Source organism: Oryza brachyantha, chromosome 10 (assembly GCF_000231095.2).
Source record: "Oryza brachyantha chromosome 10, ObraRS2, whole genome shotgun sequence".
NCBI lineage: Eukaryota > Viridiplantae > Streptophyta > Magnoliopsida > Poales > Poaceae > Oryza > Oryza brachyantha.
Genome location: NC_023172.2, coordinates 8,687,104 through 8,709,482, shown reverse-complemented (window position 1 = coordinate 8,709,482; position 22,379 = coordinate 8,687,104). Strand labels below are relative to the sequence as shown.

Here is a 22,379-nt window from a genome sequence, read left to right as displayed (position 1 = left end):
GTGTGCATACGCCTGTGGACTCTAGTACGTAACCGAGAAAAAAAAAACTGAAACTCAAAACAGGCAGCCGTTCACGCAGCAGGATGACCACCGAACGGCACGCGCCCGTTCCGCCCGCAGGGCACGACCAACAAAAAACACAAAACGAAACCAAAAAACCAGAAAGAAGAAGAGACCGAGCGAAGACGACGCCGGCAAGGGCAACCCCGTCATTCCACCCCCGCCTCCTCTTCTCTCCCCCTCGCCGGCGTCTCCCTCCCTCACTCCGCTTCCAAACCCCCCCTCCCCCCCCCCCCCCCCCGACCTCCTCCTCCTCGCTCTCCCACTCCACTCTGCCGACACAGCAGCCGGCGCGCGAGCGAGGGAGATGGCGGGCGGGGAGAAGGTGGACTACGTCTTCAAGGTGGTGCTCATCGGCGACTCGGCCGTCGGCAAGTCCCAGATCCTCGCGCGCTTCGCCCGCAACGAGTTCAGCATCGACTCCAAGGCCACCATCGGCGTCGAGTTCCAGACCCGCACCCTCATCATCGACCACAAGTCCGTCAAGGCCCAGATCTGGGACACCGCCGGCCAGGAGAGGCAAGCCCCCCCCCCTCCCCCTCCCTCTCCCTACTCGCCCCCGCGCAATTCGCTCCCGTGCTCCTCCGTGCTGCGCCCATCGATCCCTGCGGTTTCGCGTCATTTCGTTCCACTTCCTTCGTTTCGAGGATTTAGCTTGTTCCTAGTTGATTTTCGAGCAATGCCTTCGTGCGCAAGGCTTTCTGGTCGCTTACGTCATACTCCCAGGTGGTAGATCGTAGGTGTGCAGCAACTCAGCAAGCGGTTGGTAGAGGTCCTGCTGCTGCTAGTACTATCTAGATCTCTGCTCCCCGTTGGTTTTAGCTTGCAGTGCACCCTACCTACTTGCTGCTGAGTGGTTGATTGGCCAGTGTGATGTGACACACCTACCCTGGATCTGCCACGCCAGCTATTTTGGGCTTTTGGCTGATCGGGACTATGCTGAATGCACCACGTTTCGTTGCGTACGTTGTCAAATTTGGAGAGGTGATTGTACGCTTGCATGCAGGTGGGTGGCTGGGTGGCCAATTGGACATAAAGGGTACTAAATACGGTGTGTTTGTGTGTGTGTGAGAGAGAGAGAGAGCGGGGGGGGGGGGGGGGGGGGGGGGGTTCGTTTCTGAATTATGTCAATTATGGTGCATGTGCTTCGTTGTAATCCATGGATCTTAATCTCACGTAGTGCCATATTGGGGTTGGGCAAGTGTAACGGGTTGGGTAAGTGCGTTTCTTTTGATTAACTCTTGAACAATGAGTGATCTGAGGCCAATGCCATCCCGCAGCTTGGAATGTTTAAACTCTTTTGTGTTTATCTTGTACACTTGTGCAATTACCATCGCTTAGTGTAGTTATTGCTAATTCTTCTATCTAATGAAGCCACAACATCTCAATTATTTTGAGCCTTTGGATGATTGATATAAGGTGCATATTGCACAAAACTGAACAACCTAGTGACAAAGCAAATCAACTTTGCACCTCACATTAGCATTTCGTCATGGAAATTTACAGGAGCAATGTGCTGTGTGCAATATGAGGTTTGTTTTGTTCTGGTGATAGCATTATATGTGCATTTAATTGGTTAATTATGATCTTGTGGAGGATGATAAAGTTGGTAAGTTAATGATTATGGGAAACTCATGATGGGTTACAACTGTGTTGATACACTGTGCAGTGAGCAAACATCTTTTTCCCGTCCATTTTTCTGAGTTCATTCGTACAACTAGCATATCTTAACTTTTGAGATCCTCACCTGTGATTATACATTTCTACTAGTTTAGTTATTTACAATCTTCAGTAGTTCAGTATGCCCCTGTTTGTTTGAAGCATGTGAAACATTCCTGGCTATCCTCTAGCATATACAATTGTATATTCCCTTGTAACATGACCTTTTAAGGACTTGAATGTGCTGTACCATAGCCAAACTCACATATCAAACACATTTTTATCTAAATTTTTGTGTTACTGATACGAGAAAAGGTATGCTTGTTAGGATCCAGGGTTCAAGTCTTTGAGAAACTGGTTATACACTTTTTTTTTTGGCAAAGCTACAGATTTTAGCTAATTATCCCTGAAATAGACGGGAACTAACCAATCCCACTTAGAGCATCCCCAACAACTCATCTAAATTTAGTCATCTATATCTTCATTTGGATAATCATCTAAACTATTTTCATCCTTCATATCTCTTTGTACTCCACTAGATCATCTATATATGATATCCTCTATATCTCTTTGGAGTATCTCTTTGGAGAATGGAGGGATATCATCCAAATATGAAGGTTTTTTCTCTAAATATGGATGACATCTAAAAATAGATGATAGGATAGCCGTTCCATTGGAGCTCAATTTGTAGTCTTCATCCTCTATTTTCAGGATAAAGGATGGGATAGATGAGCTGTTGGGGATGCTCTTATCTGATTAAATATTTGAACCCTTGGTTGCCAAAACAAGCATACGGTGATTCAAACTTGGTCTGATTCACTTGTAATTCATTCAAGGAAGGTTTGTTTATGAGTTACGACAAGCATTAGTGGTCACTGCCAGAGATGCAGATCCACTGGCTCGTTTGCCACCATGATTTTCATGGGGAGGGGGTGGTTGTACTGCTTGTAGCTTTAGTGGAACAATCCTTTATGCCTGGATGAACGTGCTACAACATTGTTGGCACTTTTGTTTTGTGATAGTACATCCATCTTCATTCCGGCCTGTATGTAATTGCAGTTAATTGACTCTAATTTAGGCATGAAGCCTAGTCATTTTACACATTTTGAATTTCACATGTATTTATTCTAAAATCTAGCAAGTACTAAGAGTTATTCTTGAGATATGTCTGGAGTTTAATCAGCTTCTTTAGTGTGAACCATATTTAGTTGCAAACTTTGGTACATGTTCTCTTTCATATCTAAAATATCTTCTGTATCAGCCAGGCTAGAGCATTATTTAGCTTCCTCCTGTCCCTGTATTTACCACCTGTGATTGTTTGAAGTTCTACGAAATCATTAAAATTTTAGTAAAAAAACTCCAGATACTTTGACTTCATCACAAAACCATAGATTTAAGGCTTATCACAAAACTACAGACTTAGCACCAAATTTGTCAAAAAACTATAGATTTAAGGTCTTGTATCACAAAACTACAGATTTAGTTCAAAGCTATCAAAGAATTACAGGTTTTAGAATTTCACTGTTGTCTTTTTTAAGTTACAAAGTTGTAGTTTTGTGATGAAATTGATGTTAATTCTGTAGTTTTGTGATACAATTCCTTACATATGTGGTTTTGTGAAAACATTAGTGTTAACCTGTAGTTTTGTGATACAATTCCTTATATATGTAGTTCTGGGGAAAAATAGTGTTAATCTGTAGTTTTGTGATAGTTTGATCAAACTATGTGTAGTTTTGTGATCTTAAAATTTTGTTGCTAGTGGCTTTTTTGAACAGTCCATATGTATTTATGTGAATCTACCTCCAAAATTTCCGTATGTTGTGTCAATTTAAAGATAAACTATTAATTGCAACAGTTTTTTGGGTAAAATTTCCTGTTAGGTTTCATTTTGACGTTCTCCAAATTGTCACACAAATAGTCAAATGTTTTTGTGTGGTAACCCATAGTCATTTGGACTTCCTTCTGTTCGGCATTTGCTGATGTGATACACAATAAGTGCACACACTTATCCATGAAATCTTATTCCTGCATCTTTCTAGAACTCTCCTTTTTTTTTGTCTGTCACCCGTGTAGAAACAATAGTGTAAGATGCCAGCTAGATGAAATATATTTATGTTTTTGTAATAAGAAAACCAAGCCTTTGTGTTGTATTCCCTCTGTCCCATAATGATAGCACTTTTGCAATTTTTTGAGGGTTTAAGGTTGAGGTGAGAAATTTGTGATTGGTTCAGATGAGGAAATAAGTAGTATTTTGGGACAAAATTTGAATGGGAGAGGTAATATTATGGGATGGAGGGAGTAGCCGCCAAAATGTGTTGGACTTGTGTTGCACTATTGTCATTCATTCGTTTTTTGTTTCTCTTTATGCTACTACTTTCTAACTTCTCATGCCGATTACTTCAACTACTGCAGGTACAGAGCTGTCACAAGTGCATACTACAGAGGAGCATTGGGAGCTCTCCTAGTCTATGATATCACCAAGCGCCAGAGCTTTGACCACATCCCTCGCTGGCTGGAGGAGCTCCGAGGCCATGCAGACAAAAACATAGTCATAATGCTGGTTGGCAACAAGAGTGATCTTGAAGACGAGCGTGCCGTGAGCACCGAGGATGCCAAGGAGTTCGCCGAGAAGGAGAACCTCTTCTTCCTGGAGACCTCTGCTCTGCAGGCCACGAACGTCGAGAACGCCTTTCAGACCGTCCTGTCAGAGATATTCAAAATCCACAGCAAGAAGAACATGGCAGCGGACCCAAAGGCGAATGGCGCCGTCCCGTCGCTTGCAGGGAAGAAGGTCGTCGTCCCAGGCCCAGCACAGGAGATCCCGAAGAGCAAGTGCTGCAGTTCCATGTGATCTTACTCCACTCAGACTCAAATGTATTTGTGTGCCTTTTTTTGAGAATATTCACGCGATCTTTCTGGATGTACATCCCTGCTCAAATAGCTCTAGGCTGCAAAGTACTGGACTATTGGTTGTTTCGGTGATCAGGTGGACGGGACGAGTGGGTGCCATAGCTTAGATTTGTGACATTTTGTCACTTCTCAACTGGGACAGTGAGAGTAGGGTGCGAGCAGAGGAGCTCTATTTTTCATAGGAGTGGGTGGGTTAATTATGGTGTTAATTATCAATAGCCGTGTATGCCGATTGTTTTACATTCCTTAAAGCCTTTTATGTACTGTTACACATATTAATATCTACTTCCTGGTATGTCACCATACTAAGTGCGTGATCCTGTAGAATACGATTAACTCAAGGTCATTTGCATCAGCATTCATGGTCCGTCTTTTCGTAGGCGTGATATCTACTGTTTGCATCTGCTTGATCATCATTGTGGATTGTTGAGAGGTACAAGAGAGAAAATCCTTGCATGTTGCTCGAAACATTGAAATATCTTGTTTGGTGCCACCAGAAGGATTACTTGTTTCCACTCTTACCCTACTACTCTCTCTGTCTCATTTTTTTTATGATACGATGTTTGATTCTTTATCTTATTTAAAAAAAATTAATGATTAATATTTTTATTGTTATTAGATGACAAAACATCAATAATGTTAATAACATGAATGGTTAAATGCGGGGCATAGAAAAAATGAATCTTTTTTTTGGCTGAGTACCAATGGTATCATTCAGTGTTACAGGTAGCCATTGGGCCATCAAGTACTATTATCCTGCTAATGGAAGGGCTAAATCATTCACTGTAGCAGGTAAGGCCATTGGGCCATAAGCCTTCATCAATTAGGCAGTCCTAGCATGAATTTATACATCATATTACTCTTCATTTATTTTACCAAGATGAAATGAAGGGACAATTTGCCAAAATCTATCTTTATCAAAATTCGGGCATCCTAACTGTCTTCTTTAAACATCTGCAGCACTATCTTTTCACCTTTGCTTAACAATCTAATATTGGTAATGATAAATTTTTAGTATAAAACATATTTTGGTAAGAGTAAGACCAGTTTAAACCTCAAACCAACCATCCTGAAAAGCACAACAAAGACAAAACATGAAAGCTCCCCCCCCCCCTCCCCACACACACACATTTCCACCCTTAATTAACCACCCCACTTGTATGACAAGCCTGATGAACATATGGTAAAAAGTAGACATTAACTAACCATTTTGCACAAACACAAGGACCTCTTTTGATTTCAAATTGCAACCATCTTGCAAAAGGGGAGGGGTCTCCCCCCTCCTTGTGTGGTTGAAGGGGAACAGTGAACATGGCACCCTACTAGCCAGCCAGCCACCCTCCCTCATCACATGCCCAAGAATCTTCCAAAAGCCCTCCTAACCATGATTAAGCTAAACAAAAAACCACGCTTCAGTTTGTTTAAGACATCTCTTGATCTTCTGGGGATTTAGTTCACTAAACCCCATGATAGACAGCAGGGGAATGTGCGCACTTACAGCTCCCTGAGAATCTTCTTTTGTTTGTTTTTTTGTTTTATATATCTTACAGCAATATAATGCCAGCTGCTTGCACATGGTCGACGAGTAATTAATTAATTAATTAACTTGGGTTACAAATCGAGTTGCATCCATACATGCTGCTGTTCGAGGAAACATCGCGGCCTGGATGTTTTAGCTTTACTTTTTTATTTTTTTTTACCTCTCATTTTTAGATAGTTGAAACTTTAGGATTGATAGATTGTATGATTAATTAACTTAATCAAGAACATCAATGAATAAATTAACTTGTAGTATAATTTATAGAAAATTTCTTCAATATATATATATATATATATATAAACAAAACGACCATTTTAAGTTAAACGGACAAATGAAAATTCATTTTCCATAATCCAGAATTAGGAAAGAGACGGGCACCGGAAAGACGACCAATCCAACCAACCATAGAAATATTTCGAGGAAATTAAACTGGGGATCAAAGTGACGAAAAAAAACCCTTCTAAATTAATTAAAAGTTTTATACTGATTTAAGCCAAATTAAATGGTACCAAACTTCAGCTCTTGACTTTGCCATTAGTAACTTTGAAAAAAAATAATCCGTCAGGGCACGTAGAAATGTGCTTATTAGCTGACTCTCTCACTCGCCACATAAGTAAATTTGGTGACGTGGAGGAAAGAGAGGAAATGATTGAGAAAATCTGTTGTCATGTATGACAACGGCTTAAAGTCGACTTTTAACATTTATTAAAGGAAACTTTCTTGCATGACGGTGTATAAAAAGAAAACTAGCGTAATAAAAATATTTTATTGTATTAATGAAAAAAACCACACTCGACTCTACGTTTCTACATATCATTATAAAGTAGACTGTTGTTGTTAACATGGCTTGAATGGACCCTATTATTGAACATGGCCTCATTAGTCTCTCCTTCATTTCGTTTTTAATATTCTCATCTTAACCTCGTGCCCAACTAATCAACGACTTGTGCACCGTTGATACACTAGTGTCTTTTCGCTTTTACTCGTGCTTATAAGTTAAAATTTAAATTTAAATTTAAAATTTATAGTTGATTTTATGAATTTTCATCATAATTTATTTTCCAACCTTTTCTTTTAGATCCCAATATATATATAAATTTTATTTATAAAATATTTTTTTTATGAATATATCGTTTGGTTTTACGTGTAAAAGCCAAACTAAGAGGGTGAACGGTGAAGTCACACATACATATTCAATTACACGAACGGCCGCGATGGGCCGATCATGCCCCGGACGCTGAACGGGCGGTCGACACGTGTCTCCCCACCGCTACGCTGCGCAGCTAGCTGCGCCCCATGTGCCCCGCCGCAGCTACCGCTGCTCCCGTCCAAGAAGACGACGACGAAGACGGCGGCGGCGCGCGGCGACCACGCCGCCGACGACGACGACGACGACGAACGCGTCAGGAAAAGCTCGCGGCCGGCCGGCCGGCCACGGCGGCGGTGGGCCCGCCTGACCACTGAGCTGAGTTAGCTAGCATGAAGCTGTAGCTACTAGCTAGTGTGCATGCATGCCCATGTGTCTGTGTAGACAACTGTGTACCTTTACTCGGCTACAGTCATTGGCTTTTTAATTTTGCTAGCAGCACACCACAGGTCTACTCAAACGAATTATATAACTCAAGTTTTTCAGCCAGCGAGGTTCAAACAACGACGGCTTATCCGCCTTTTAGCCGGGTTACTTTTGTTAGACATCTGTACTACTGTTTCAGTGCGGTAATAGTTGTGAATGGAGAAAAAATATGGTACTAATACTTTTAGGATGTTTATAATTTCTTGGTTTTAAATGTTGGTTAGTTTAATATTCTCATGTAAATTTTATCAGTGATTTATATAATATTTCTTTCATACGAATGGTTGGATCGTGCATATATTATTTAATTAGGATATTGTAAAATATTGTCTCCTCTGCGGTTAGGATGTTTATTGAAGTTTTCTTTCAAAAAAAATTAGACATAAGTGAGTTTTATTATTTCCATCTAGTGTCGAACAATATATATTATCATTATTTGCTCTGTTAAAAAATTAAAAGATCGATGAAAAGTTCATATAGTAGTATGAATATTAATTAGTAGTAATATCAATCCAAACTTTTTCTAAAGAGTTTTCACGATCTACAAATGATTTAATAGATATAATTTCTTTGTAGTCAATATGGTTAGAGGCTATGGCTGACATTTAATCTCTAGGCACTATTAAGTCTAACAATCAGCTAGGATTGTGATCTATTTATATATTAGCAATTGGCTAGTTGCAAGGGTTGACACTACACAATATACACCCTCTTACGATAACAAATAAATGCATCTATATATATTATATTTCTATACATATGGCATTATATTATACTTACTTCTGTACTTGTCTTCTTTAGTGGCAGTTTAGATCCAAGGACTTTTTTGTAGTCGCTTGTTACATCGGATGTTTGGACGTTAATTAGGAGTATTAAATATAAACTGATAACAAAACTAATTTTATAAATAAAGGCTATTTCATTAGACAAATTTTTTAAGCCTAATTAAGCCACGATTAGTAAATGTTTACTGTAGCATCACATTCGCTAATCATGGACTAATTAGGCTTAATAGATTTGTCTCGCAAAATAGTCCAGAGCATGTGGTGGGTTTTATTAATAGTCTATATTTAATACTTTTAATTAGTGTCCAAACAATCGATGTGATAGGGACTGAAAAAGTTTGGAGGATCCAAACACCCCCTTACATTCATCGAATAGTGATCTGACTATAGTATTTGAAGACATAGGGTTCGGTCGGTGCCAAAGTATGCACGAGACAGTAACAACGGCAATGAGATACAATGGCTTTATACAGGTTTGAACCCCATTAGTTAATAACCCTATTCCTATCGGCTATAGCCGGTTTTGCCATTATATCAATCTCATACTTATACAATATATATGGATAGGAAACTGTAATCTAGTCGACAACTATATTGACATGATAGCACACAAGTGCATTGTTGGCGACTAAGCATTGTTGGGTTTTTCTGATGTCGACTTGATGATATTTGTGTTATTTGGCGTCTAATTGCTCCTAAGGGTGTATTGGCCTCTTAAGGCTTGTTGGAACAATCTCTAGTTTTCCCTCAAGCTCTATTGGCTTGTCTTATCCTTTTAAGGGTCTTGTATTTATACCTACAGGTAACCCCTAGTTCAAGTAGAACTAAGGAGATAAATGTGTATACTATACGAAATGAACCGGGTAGGTCTCTGAAGTCCTTAAGTTAGTCAAACAGATGGGTGGGTAGAATCAAACTACCTATGTTTCCTTATTCAAGCACAATTTTCTTCTTCTATTGTATAAGATTAGGTCTATAGTACTCTTGCCGAAGTGAGTGCATATCTATGGCATACTTCGTATCCGTAATACTCACACTTATCAAGCTATATATTGCAGTTATGCAAAGTTTGCAATTACTTTGATTATGTTTAGTGAAGTAAGCCTACACTCTAGCTTGTACTTGACAAATAATGCCAACACGGCAACATACGCAACCAACGCTGTATACAACAAAGAAAAGTCTTATTTACATTAATGGCATTTTATTTTTACAATTTGTCCTGTGTAATTCTCCTAGTTAGCAAATTTCACATATGCCTTTTTTTTGGCCGAAAGACATAGTATACCAGCAAGAACAGCTACAACAAAAATAATTGATTATATATTACATGAACACTAGTATCTGGTGAACCCAAAAGACTTAGGTAGCGTTTCAGATAACCGAGATAAAAAAAAGGATAATATAATTTTTTTGATAGTTATTTCAGCGTACAAAGACTAAATTAACCAGTAAAAAAGTAAATTTTTCTTTAGAAATGCTGGATAAGTAACTTTTATATAGAAATTTGTGCATAAAATGCACTGTTTAGCTACTCGAAAAATGTACCGACAAAAATCCATAATCATTTGTGAGGAAAGAACAGTGAAGTAGGCTGCATTTAAGATAGATTATAGATTTCCGTCAGAACACTTTTAAAATTCCTAAATAGTGCATTTCGCGCAAAACATTTCTATAGAAAAGATCCTCGTCTTACCTTTGTAAAACAAGTTTTTTATTTTCAATATTTAATTCAACTATTTATATTCTTAAATAACTATAATAAAATCAGATAATCTAAAAATATAAAATCTTCACCACTTCCAAATGGGAATAGTCTTCTCAAATGCATATGACACACCACGATCGACAGGTTAAACTAGAGACTTTGTCAAACACAAATGTATACAACCATTAATTATTTACTCCAAATTAAATGATCATGTATAGAACATGTAGATATTCCTTAACTAATTTGCTCATCTCACTTAGTAGTACCTTGATTTGCTTATGTACACACCCCATAATAAAAAAAAAATCATTGTTAACTCTGTACATCACAATACAAAAACAGTTGATGTCAAAATATACATAATGAAAAAATTTAAGCAGATTGTGCCTATCCCTTTCAAAGATGGATGCATCTAGAATGGGGACCCAAAACTGAATTGTTAGTATCTTATTACACCCATGTAGACATACTAGTATATATATCATTTGCTGGTCTTCACAGCTGCATTACAATAATATATATTGCATGCCCTGACACATCAAAGTGAGCTCATTCTCCTCCTTCCCTAGCTTCTCACCAATCAACCCATAGACCTTTTATTTTTTCTCTATTCTATTCTGATTTAATTAATTTTGCTGCGGTTAAACTACCCAATCAACTCGTCGCCGTCATGCGTGCGTCAGTGCCACAGCTCCTGCTTTTGCATGGTGCCATTGTTTGTTGCCTAAAGGAGCACATTCCATGATCAAACCCTAGGTACTAATACGGCAAATTGAGTGCAAAAAATTTATCTTTAATTACCGAGTGTAAAGCTGGCTGTATAGTATAGTAACATAGTCACTTTCATCTCACCTTATAATTATTTTTCACCTGAGTTATGTCTCTCTATAGATGACCAAATGACTTTTCCAACATAGCTAAAGCTAGGTTATTTTTTGTTTTTCACTTTTGACCTAGCTAGAAGTACTACTGAAGTGGTAACTGGACTTTTTTACATTTACATCCTTAAATATTCTATTAATTAATTAACCTCTCCTCTTCCCACAACTCAACCACTATATGCTCTCCTAGTGCCTACCATGCATGTTCCTGGATGTATGTATGGTCATCTCCCTGTATGGCCCACATTTATTCTGCCAAGAGAGAAATTAATAATGCCTGGAAATTTAAAAAAAAAAACAGGAGCACAAGGAGGGTAAAACTGTAAAAATTAATCACTGTCTCCTTGCTGCAGGGTATAATATATATGTCTGCTTGTGCCCTAGCCAGAGTTTTTACTATAGAAATTGACTTTTATAGTTAATTACCCCCTTGCATGCATGTACAAGAAAATGCCGTAATTTACATCTTAATTAACAATGGCGTCACCAACCAGCTGCTGCATGCCAAACCAAGAAGCTCAGCTCTAGCTGAGCTGAGCTGAGCTGAGCTCACTTGACTTGCTAGCTAGCTCTAGCTGCTACCAACCCTCGGCCCCGTACCAGGATAGCCCGCCGCCGTGCTCCTCGCCGGCGGCGAAGAAGCCGGCGGTGGCGCCGAGATCGGCGGCGTCGGCTGCGGCGCCGGCGCCGGCGAGGAGTTCTTGGTCGAAATGCGAGGCGTGGAACATGGGAGGGAAGGACAGGGAGGAGGTGAGCGTGGATGACGGGGCGGCGAAGAAGGAGGTGAACCCCGCCGCCGTGTAGCTCGCCGGGTTGGGGTTGGGGTTGTGGTGGTGGTGGTCGATTGCCGCGCCGGAGTACGGGGAGGCCTCCTCGTTGAACACCGCGCTCGAGTCGCTGTCCGTCGACCCGTCCTTGGTGTTGTATACGGCCGCCGGCCCGGCGGTGGCGGCCGCCGCCGCCGCCGCCGCAGCAGCAGTAGCAGCCACCGACGCCAACGTCGGCTGCTCGTCGCCGGTCTCCAGCTTCACTGACATCTGCTTGTCCACCTTTTCCCTCAGCTCCATGATCTGGCGCGAGCAAGGCGAACGACATGGAAGGATCATGGATGAGTTCCTGGTGCCCATTTCGATCAGAATTACGCAGGCCGGCCATGGACATGGCCGGGGAGAGCGCAAGAGAGAGTGGTACGGTCATTATGGTGTACGTTACCTCTGCGGCGAGGGCGTCCTTGTCGCGGCGGAGGGAGTCGCACTCGAGGCGGAGGGCGTCGTGGCGGGAGCGGAGGGCGGCGAAGTCGCGCTCGATCTGCTTGGTCTTCCAGCGGGCGCGGCGGTTCTGGAACCAGACGGCGACCTGGCGAGGGTGGAGGCGGAGGTCGCGGGCGATCCGCGCCTTCCGCTCCGGGTCCAGCTTGTTGTCCGCCTCGAAGCTCCGCTCCAGCGCCCGCACCTGCTCCGCCGCCAGCCGCCGCTTCTTCTCCCCGAGCCCTCCGCTGCCGCCGCCGCCGCGCCCCACCTCCTCGTCATCGTCTTCCTCCTCCTCCTCCTCCTCGTAGGCGGCGGCGGCGGCGTCCACCCGATGATCCTGCCGCTCCGCCGTGTACCTCATATCCTCCTGATCTGCAATCGCGTTTCCACGTTACCATTGCAAAAATCATCTCCAAATGCACAAAATTTACGCATAATTCAGCAACCGACTAGCGAAATGCTCACAAACCCAAATCCTGCAAATTCATCAGCAATGGGTTGCAGGCACGACATGAAGAGAACAGCTCAAACCACATGCAATTTGGTGCATATCTATCTATTCATGATGCATATGCATGTGTGCATCAAACAGTGAAAGGACATAGTTGGAATTAAACTTAATTAGAAATTGTGTGCTGTATACCTTGCTGGTCTGAGGTGTCCTGAAGGATGGCCATGGAGGAGCCTCTGCAAGTGGGCCTCTTCATGTGCCCAATTCTTGAGAGAGAGAGAGAAGAGATGGATCTGAGAGGAAGAAGGGACAGTGAGAAGAAGGAGAGAAGAACACTGCAGGAGGAGGAGGAAGAGGAGGAGAGCTCCTTGGATCTACAAGCTAAGCTGGCACTTGAGATTGAGATTGAGAGAGAGAAGGAAAGTGGTGCAAGAGGCCAAGGAGGGTGTATAAATAAAAGGCATTGGTTGGGGTTGGGGCATGTGGGTGGTACCAAGATGGCATGTGGCAGAGATATTTGGTGCCTCATTTGTTAGCACTTGACAGGTAATGCACATCTTGTTTAATATTGGTGTGTGTGTGTGTGTGATCCTTTTCTCTTGGCTAGTTCAGGATTAATTAATTAATTAGTTGTTTTTACTGTTGCAATGCTGTACTGGGAATGCATGGGTGTTTAATTTACCTTCTCTCTTATTTAATCTGCAAATTGTACAATTTTTGTATATGTATGGATGTATAACTCGGAGAAACAGCTGGTAACATCTTTAATTTTCTCATGCTACGTGACTAAAAAGTCCGGTGGTCATCGTTTGGTTGATCAAGGGAAAAACAAAACAACGTATTTATAAACAAGAATAATGTATAAATAAAATTTATATATGAGTTTTGAACATAAGCTACGATAAAAAAAATCTAAAATTAGCTTCAAATTTAAGCTTGAAAATTTAAATTTTCGCTTATAAGAATACGAGTGTCTTTGTGTTTTGCCATATTTTGGACTACATCACCTAATTTAGTGAACCGTGTTTTTCATATCTTTGGCAAGGCCTCCTGGTAACTTGAAGCACGTACCCCATCCAATAGGTAGGAATGGCATGTGTCACTGCCAGACTTGGGATCAGTCCGCGTAACAGTCAGAAAAATATGCTTCACCGTAAAAAAAAAACTGCTTTTTTGGTGTGGGTGTGTGTGTTGGGGGGGGGGGGGGGGGGGGGGTCTTATTTTTGTGACGGTCTAACGACATCAGAAACACATAATTTCTTTCGGTTTCAAGAATTGCTTACACTCAAATGCTATTTTTCTATGAGTTGGCTCCAAAACACACAGAAATTGTTCCATTTTTTACATTTAAGTTACACGGTAGAAAATCCATATTTCTGCGAGTAGGCACCACTATTAGACCTATAGAAAATATACCAGCCCATAGCTAGCCTTGCTTTTAAGTCTGGAAATGTGTTATGGATATAGTAAGAATTGCCTTAACCCCAACGAAATATTTGTGCCACAGTCAATTGAGGGTAGTAAGTCCATTTTTTTTTCACCCTGAACTATAAAATTGATTACTTTTTACCTTATATTTTTTAAATCCATATAAAACAGCCCGTGACATTTTTATTAGATTTTTTTGAAATGGAGGCATTTTTCTATATTAATTAAACTCTTATTATGTATATTTTGTTGATACAAATATCACTTAAATAGGTAAACCACCACGGAATTTACCTAATAGAAGTTCACGTTTGTAAAAAACTACTATGTTTCAACCAAAATCAACATGACGCATATGGTTCTGTATCCCTGTCCGAAAGTTAGTTTAAAAGTAATTGTTTTCGTAGTTCAGAATGGAAAATGAACTTTGAGAGAAACATTCAAGGACCAAAAGCCCAACGAATATTATCATGCAATTTATTAGCAATGTAATTCTTTTGTTGAGGGGAGTTTCTTATAACAGATTAACAGAGAGTGTTTTATAGTTAGATGTAACTCTTTCGTTTTTATATCAATCAATTAATAATACAATAATTAAATATTTGGTAGTCTTATATAGTTCACAGGCAGATATATGCCTATGGAATCCACAAAGTATCCTGATGGGTTAATAATGTAACCATGGTTAAGCATTGCTCCAGTTTAGGCTAACATGCAATGGAACTGTAACGTGTATATAATATTTCTCCTAACTTGTTTTGAGATTTTTAAATGTAGGAATGAAGACTATGAAGTGTAGACAATTAGCAATATATTTATTGTAGTATCTCTTCTAGTGCATTGCCCTTACATGCAAGTAATGTCACAAATACTACCAAGTCAATTATAACAGCTAGGATTCATTATGCAGAAGTCACGACTAAATTAATCAAATGTGAACACATAGAAATATTAATGCAGCACGACCTTTAAACAAGTCTTTCTTTTTATTTACCAGCGTTAATTTGACAGAGATATTTCCGATTTCTACACAAAACCAAAGCTTCTAGTTTGTGTAAAACTATGGATGAAATAATATTTAGTTTTTTTTTCACTGATATATTTTTATGGACACGTACGCAAGCAATATACGTGGGCTAGCTGGCTCATGCATTTCTTTCTCTTAAAAAAATACTTTCCCCTTAAGCTCATTAATCCGATCCATTTAGGCCGCTGAAAGCAACTAACTTGCACGAAAATTGTTTCTTTTTCTCCAAACGATCAAAACGGATTTTCGCATGCGGATGAACAAATCGATTTAATTCAGCAAATTAAAGGCCCGTGAATATCAATTTTGTCGGACAGTGTTCTTTTTGTTATATATGGGAGAGAAGAATCGATTCATATCCACACCCTAAGAGTATATATGATGGACAAAAATGCAAATTAATATGAACAATAGCAGAGAATGAATAGTACAATATTATATAATACAAGCATCAACATAATATGCAGTCTCTCCTGAGCAGGTTGATCTGGATCCACAACTACCTGGCCTGCAACTAATTAACCGTCGGATACAGGGGCGGATCTAGCATAGAAGCGGCGGGGCTCGAGCCACCGCTACCCCCGTTAAAGCTATTGCAGCTCTCATGAAGATCTTTCTGAAATTTTATGGCAAAGATTAATAGAAACTCCATCTAACTTATTCAACCTCTAATCTTGTTGGCTAGATCTGCTATTAGTCGGATCGATCCATTGATCATCCCATCTCTTCACCATTGACGCTCAAGATGGCATTGGGAAGGCGCAGGAGGTTCGTCCATCAACAACCTGGAGAACATGCGTTAGGGCTATCAACGAGTCGAGCTAGAGCGCGCTCGGTCATGCATAGGCAGCTTGAGTAGGCCTCAAATTAAGTCCATAATAATATAACCTTCGATTTTCCAAAAAACTTCGCATGAAATCAACTCATAAGCAAATAAGCAATATAATATGTATTTTTTAAGAACGATAAGTTGATAAAAATAATTACTTTTAGTTAACTAGATAATGAAAGGAGGAGTAAAAAATAAATTAAGTGCATATGTTCACCCAAGCTAATTCGTTATCCACAGATTTATTAAATAATTAATAAAAAATATATGTTGGGTCTTTGAAGCTCTAACTCAGCTCGACCAACTTAGGCCGCGTTCAGCAAAGAAATGATAAGTTAACTTATTCCACGCGAAAAACGTAGTAATAGATTAATACATGATTAATTAATTATTAATTATTAGAAATATAAAATAAATTAATATATTTTTAGAGTAACTTTTCTATAAAATAATTTTGTAAAAAATATCTTTTAGCAGTTTGAAAACATACGCGTGAAAAACGAGTGAGTTAAGTTAACTTAGCAACGATGACTAACAAGGCCCTAAAGATATTTGGTATAAGCCCGGGTTTTTCGGCTCGAGCTGCTCGTGAGTCGCCTAGCATGCCGTCGTTAGACTCGAGAAGGTCCAGTGACTAGCGTATTTCTGGACAGGTGGGTCTTCTTTTAGACACTATGTAAAAATAAGGCGATGTTATCGAAGATGATCTTTAGCGCTCTCTAGTTTAATAATTGTAGTTATTTTAAACAACAGCACGTCTTCTAAATCTACATTTGACTGTGATTTTCTATTAAAATCTATAAAATCATAATTAATATTTATCTATACATATTGTCATACTATTTTTAAACTAATTATTTTAAAAGTTACTAACTGTTAAAATTTTAAACCATGACCACACCATCATATATCTAAAATGTCAAAAAAAAAAGAACTCGAGGGAGTTGCAGTGTAACTGTGTAAGCATACCTTGACAGGTTCCAAATATGTATATATAGCTCGTAAATAATACTCCCTCCTTAAGTCTTTAATATATATTTGTCGTTATGACAAAATATTTTAGGCAAAAGATAGTTTATTCGATTATCCAAAACGTCATGTTACATTACTGACCAAAGTTATATATCGCTTTTACAAATATAAAATATATACGATGCCCGGTATTTTCTAACATGTACGTACAATGTATAATGTATATACAATGTATAATATATTTAGGGTTCTTTTCGGTTTAAAGGTTTTTTAAATAGAAAATAAATAAATTAAACTATTTTCTCTAAAAATTCTATAAAATATCTATGATTCGAAGAAGCGGGCACGGGTGAAGAGACAATGGAGGTTGATGGGTCGGGTCACGCGGTGTCGAAACGTGGCGCAGACTGTGCGGCCACTGAGCCAGACGGCCGGCATTCGCAAACTCAAAAGCTCCATGCCGTGCTTCCTTCGGCCCCACACCTACCCCTTCCATTCAAGTATTATTTTAATTTTTATTTTTAAGCCCCACAGCTTAAAACTATATATTATACTCCTAAAAAAATTAGGTGCATACTTAAAAGTCTTCCTGCCTAGCTTAGCTTAGCTTAGCTAGCTCTACGTGTGTTGCTGGAGCTACACCAACACCAATGGCTAATTTAACTACAGACAGCTTGGTTTCACATTATTGGACAGGTAGATTGATGCTCTCATTAGCTATATATAGCTAGCTTCTCTTCATTTTTTTCCACACATTAGTTAACAGATTGTATCGGTATATATGTATATATGCATGTTCAGGCAAAAAATATACCTATTTATATATTGACTTGTTTAATTGCAAAAGAAAGTCGTTTTAGGTTAGTGCATGTTTGATATATAGGCTCCAACTCTTCGATCTAACTAGAGATGGAATGGTCGGATCACGGGTAATTTGGGTTTGGTTGTAGCTAGCTTAACGTAATGAATTAAGGGCTATTTGGAACGAAGAAATTTTTTGGATGAATTTTGAAGGATTAGATTTCTATAAAAATTCCTATATGATCCTTTGGAACAAAGGACTATCTCTTCCAAATTCCTTTAAAATTTCTTAGGAATGCCTCAAAACATATCAATTTTGGAGGATTTTTAACATGAGGTCCAACCTCTTGGGAAAAAAATTCATGTGTCGTTCTTTCCGTGGTCGATCCAAATGGTCATTTTTATAGTTTTCTTGTGTTTCTCTAATCCATTGGTTTTGGATTAATAAGAGACTCCAATCCTGTATTTTTCCTATTACTATGTGTTCTGTGTTCTGAGAATCCCGCATTCCAAAGAAGCCCTAAGTTCATGTTAAAAATAAAGCTTAATTTATTTAGTTGAACTAGAGCTAATCCTAAAATTACTTGCAGGTTGAAATGTTCCAATCCCTACATCTAACTCTTGGAGTGGAGCTACGAAGCGATCTGAACCTTATTCCACCCCTCTAGTTAATATTTTTAGATCAATACAGTCTGCTCCGCTCTCTTTTGGGTGTAGCTGAACTGTTTGGGTAGGCTTCAACGGTAAACAAAGGGTGGATCTAGGAGATAGAGCCCTGCCACATGGGCCCTTAATTTTTTTTTTCATCCCTTCCAGATGTAATTCCACGATTAGGGACTTCTGTATGTATTTCTTCGTATGTTCTCTCGTACTTCCCATTTCCAAATAATTGCTATGCATCACTCTCACAAATAAATAACTAATCTTTCTCCATGTAATATATAGCGTTCAAACTCATTAGGGCAATTTTCTTATTTTTTATAACCCTAAAACAACTTATAATGTTAACCAGAGAGTATATATATATATATATATATAGTTTTGCTAAAATGAGCCGAGACTCATAGGCTGCTCCGTGAGTCGGGGTCCAAAAACATATCAAATCACCTTTAAATTTCGATTTATATGGCTCAATACATTCTTCATATCAAAATCTTATAGCACGTATTTTTTTTATTTTTGGAGATTTTTAAGTATTTCTTTGAGATTTTTAAAAGTGACTATAACATATTAATAAAATAATCAATGTGTTATGTGTCATCTTAAAAAATCTCAAACAAATACTTAAAATCTTCAAAAATGGAAAAAATTAGTATGCTACCAGATTTTGATATAAAGAATCTATTGAGCTATATAAATCGAAATTTAGAGATGATTTGATATGTTTTTGAACCCTGACTCATGGAGGAGTCCGTGAGTCGTGACTCAACATAGCTAGACTCTCTCTGTATATATGCATTATATTTTATATTATTAAGAGAAGTAAAAAAGGAGCCACTGTATATAAGTTCTGGGACATAGACACCCAATCTTTTGGCTTATGGTTATGCTTATGCTTATAAGCCAAAATTTGTTTTTTTAATCTTAAATTTAGAGTTGATTTTGAGATTTTTTTCACCAAAGTTTATTTTTCTGCATTCACTTTTAGATCGCTAGAAATGCGTATATAAAATTTTATTCATAAATTATTTTCTATTTACAAATATGCCAACGCAAATAGTCACCCTCATAGATTACCACACTAGTTAGAGAAAAATAGAAATGTTTACTCAATTAGATCATGGTGAACATAGATAACATATATTAGTAAATATAGTTGTGTGTAAATTATAATTGTTTTATAAAAAAGAAGTCAAGAGTTATATAATATCATATTGAACTGTACTTTTGAAATGTGGTAAACACTAAAGTCCCAGCACTGATAAGGGGGTTATTAGTGCCAGTATTAAAACCGACACTGGCAGTAGAAACCAAATTTAAAATTTAGATAGGGCGAAAACTTTAATATATATATATATATATATATATATATGTATACATATACATATATATATATATGTATACATATACCTATACATATATATGTATATATGAGCATTTTTTCTATCCTTGAGTAGGTGCCACTATTTTATATGTAAAATTTGGTATCTTCTATTATCTAAGACACCAAGAGGTACCAAATTTTAAATAGAAAATAATTGGTACCTATTGTTACGTGCTCAAGGATGGACAAATTGCTTCTATATGTGGTCTCAACTCATTTGCTAGTTGTTTGAATTAAACTTTAACCTATCATAGGTGCGATCCGAACTCTAAATTTCTCTGTCATATACTCTCCTCCCTACCAACTCAGCTACACACAACTTTTGTTTGGATTATATATATTTTTCTTTTTTGACCCTTTATATACAAGATTTAAAGCATATATTTGAGCATTTAAATAATATCAAATGAAAAGGTTGTCAGCTAAAATTATACTACCTCCGTCCCGAAATAAGGTCATTTTTCAGTTTTTAGATTGTTGACGTCGAAAATACGATCCAACGTGTCACACACGAAGGCCTAGGAATCAATCTTAGATAGCTCCAGTGCAGGACCTAAATTTTTAGAATTATGCGTGGGCGTGCCAGTCAGTTTGATCCTACAACTGACAAGATAAACAGTAAAGCAAGCCGATCAGTTATTTGGCCGATAGGTAACTAAATATCCAGCCGATCGAATGTTGATGTTGTAACGGTTAGTCGATAGGACAAACGATCGGCTATAAAAAGCTTGGATCGGATAGAAACTTAATAGAAACATGTTTGAAATAAATATTAGACCAACGTAATCCGTCAAGTTACTTATTAATCCTAGTCGATCGGACGAGTCCCTATAACCAGATCGAACTAGATGTGCAGAGATTGGACTTAACCAAGATAGTATACAGTCGGACACGATATGATTATAGGAAACATGAAGATCGATAAAGCTAATAAATAAACCAACGAATTACTTGGAATAAACAATGAGTTGTATGTTACGATCGGCTACAACCAATTTGCATGTAATTCTCATAAGCCGATGCAACATAAATAACTGCCGATCTAACTAAATCAAGCCGATTGATATAGAAATAATGCAGTAAAACAATTAGCTACTCTATTGATGTAAATATGATAAGCATGTAGATCGACAAAATTCATCGGCTATAGACGGCGGACAAACAACAAAGATCTATAAAATACCTAGCCCAGATTGCTTAGAATACTCATAGAAGATCGGACCTAACCAAGATAGTTCAAGATTAAACCTAGCAATATCAGCATAGATACTAAATAGATCTAGATTGCTATCAAGCCAATGAGCCGATGATTAGTAACTTATCGGCTGGTACTCCAATAAAACAATGAGTAAAATACATCAATCTGATATAAACCATCTGACAAACGCAATCTACTAGATTGGACCTAACCGAGACAGTACTAGATTGAATATATCAAATAGCAAATATCAAACCAACATAGATTGCCCAAAGTGGTCGACCAGATCAACTCCAAACACGAAATTGGTCTAAGTTGAAACTGATACGATAACTAGCAATCGCGCAACTAGATTAGAAGATCAGACTGAACCGAGATAGTTCTAATCTAGTCGAACGATTACCGTGGCCCGGCGGAACGTAGGACTTACCCCTCCGTCGGAGATCGAGATGATGCAGCCCCACGTCAGGTGCCAAGTTTCGCCAGAGTTAAAACCTCGGTTACGAGGGAGGCGATGTACCGAGAGCAATTGGTCTATTGATTGATTCGTAGATGAAAAATAATAACCCCGGGCATACATATTTATACCCTCGGGTTGAGGCTAGGCCGCGTTGGACATGACATACAACTCCTAATAGATAAAAAGAAATAACAAACTAGTCCTATGCGGACTCTATCTCTAACTCCTACTAGATAAAACACACACAAGTCCTGATTGGACTCTAATCTCTTAGAGATAAAATAAAATCCTAACTAACTCTAATTAATAGATAAATTTACGCCGCCAAGCGTCGGATTCGAACTCTTCCGAATAAAATTTCTATCGGCGATTGCATCTTTCCTTATCCGAATCCAATACGGGAATTTACCAAATTTTGGTGTTAACATAGATACAATGTTTTGACTTTTCATCTTATTTGAAATTTTTTTATGATTAATATTTTTATTGTTACTAGATGATAAAATATAAATAGGACTTTATGCGTGACTAATTTTTAAGGTTTTTTATAATTTTTTAATAAGACGAATGGTCAAAACATTAGGCATAGAAATCAAAAATGATGTTATTATGGGACGGAGGAAGTAGATCTCATCGAGAGCTACAATTTTCATATAAAATTGATCTACATTTATTTTCGTATATAAAGTTAGATTAATATAAAATATGGTACTAATTTTGATCGAAGTCATCTGTACCGGGTTCACAGCTGGAATCTATATGTAGTGTAACAGATATTCATGTTTTGAACGGGCAGCGAG

At 38.5% G+C, this 22,379-nt stretch overlaps 2 protein-coding genes across 2 annotated transcripts; one reads left to right on the top strand and one right to left on the bottom strand.

The window, feature by feature from the left end:
- The first annotated feature begins 156 nt into the window (after window positions 1-156).
- On the top strand, window positions 157-4,921 carry LOC102720743 (ras-related protein Rab11D-like). The gene is made up of 2 exons (XM_006662243.2): window positions 157-579; window positions 4,132-4,921. The coding sequence occupies exons 1-2, from the start codon at window positions 368-370 to the stop codon at window positions 4,568-4,570; spliced, it is 651 nt and encodes a 216-aa protein (XP_006662306.2). The 5' UTR covers window positions 157-367; the 3' UTR covers window positions 4,571-4,921.
- A 6,333-nt stretch (window positions 4,922-11,254) lies between these two features.
- LOC102720464 (homeobox-leucine zipper protein HOX8-like) lies at window positions 11,255-13,236 on the bottom strand. Its single transcript, XM_006662242.3, has 3 exons — window positions 13,013-13,236; window positions 12,332-12,741; window positions 11,255-12,189 (listed from the first exon to the last, which is right to left on the bottom strand). Exons 1-3 carry the CDS (start codon window positions 13,074-13,076, stop codon window positions 11,698-11,700), a joined length of 966 nt encoding a protein of 321 aa, XP_006662305.3. The 5' UTR covers window positions 13,077-13,236; the 3' UTR covers window positions 11,255-11,697.
- Window positions 13,237-22,379: the final 9,143 nt, after the last annotated feature.

Bases quoted from the DNA above. Each gene is read 5' to 3' on its own strand.
- LOC102720743 (XM_006662243.2), top strand. From the start codon at position 368: ATGGCGGGCGGGGAGAAGGTGGACTACGTCTTCAAGGTGGTGCTCATC. The intron at 580-4,131 runs GCAAGCCCCCCC...CAACTACTGCAG, and splicing joins GACACCGCCGGCCAGGAGAG to GTACAGAGCTGTCACAAGTG.
- LOC102720464 (XM_006662242.3), bottom strand. From the start codon at position 13,076: ATGAAGAGGCCCACTTGCAGAGGCTCCTCCATGGCCATCCTTCAGGAC. The intron at 12,742-13,012 runs GTATACAGCACA...ACGCGATTGCAG, and splicing joins GGACACCTCAGACCAGCAAG to ATCAGGAGGATATGAGGTAC. The intron at 12,190-12,331 runs GTAACGTACACC...TGCTCGCGCCAG, and splicing joins AGGACGCCCTCGCCGCAGAG to ATCATGGAGCTGAGGGAAAA.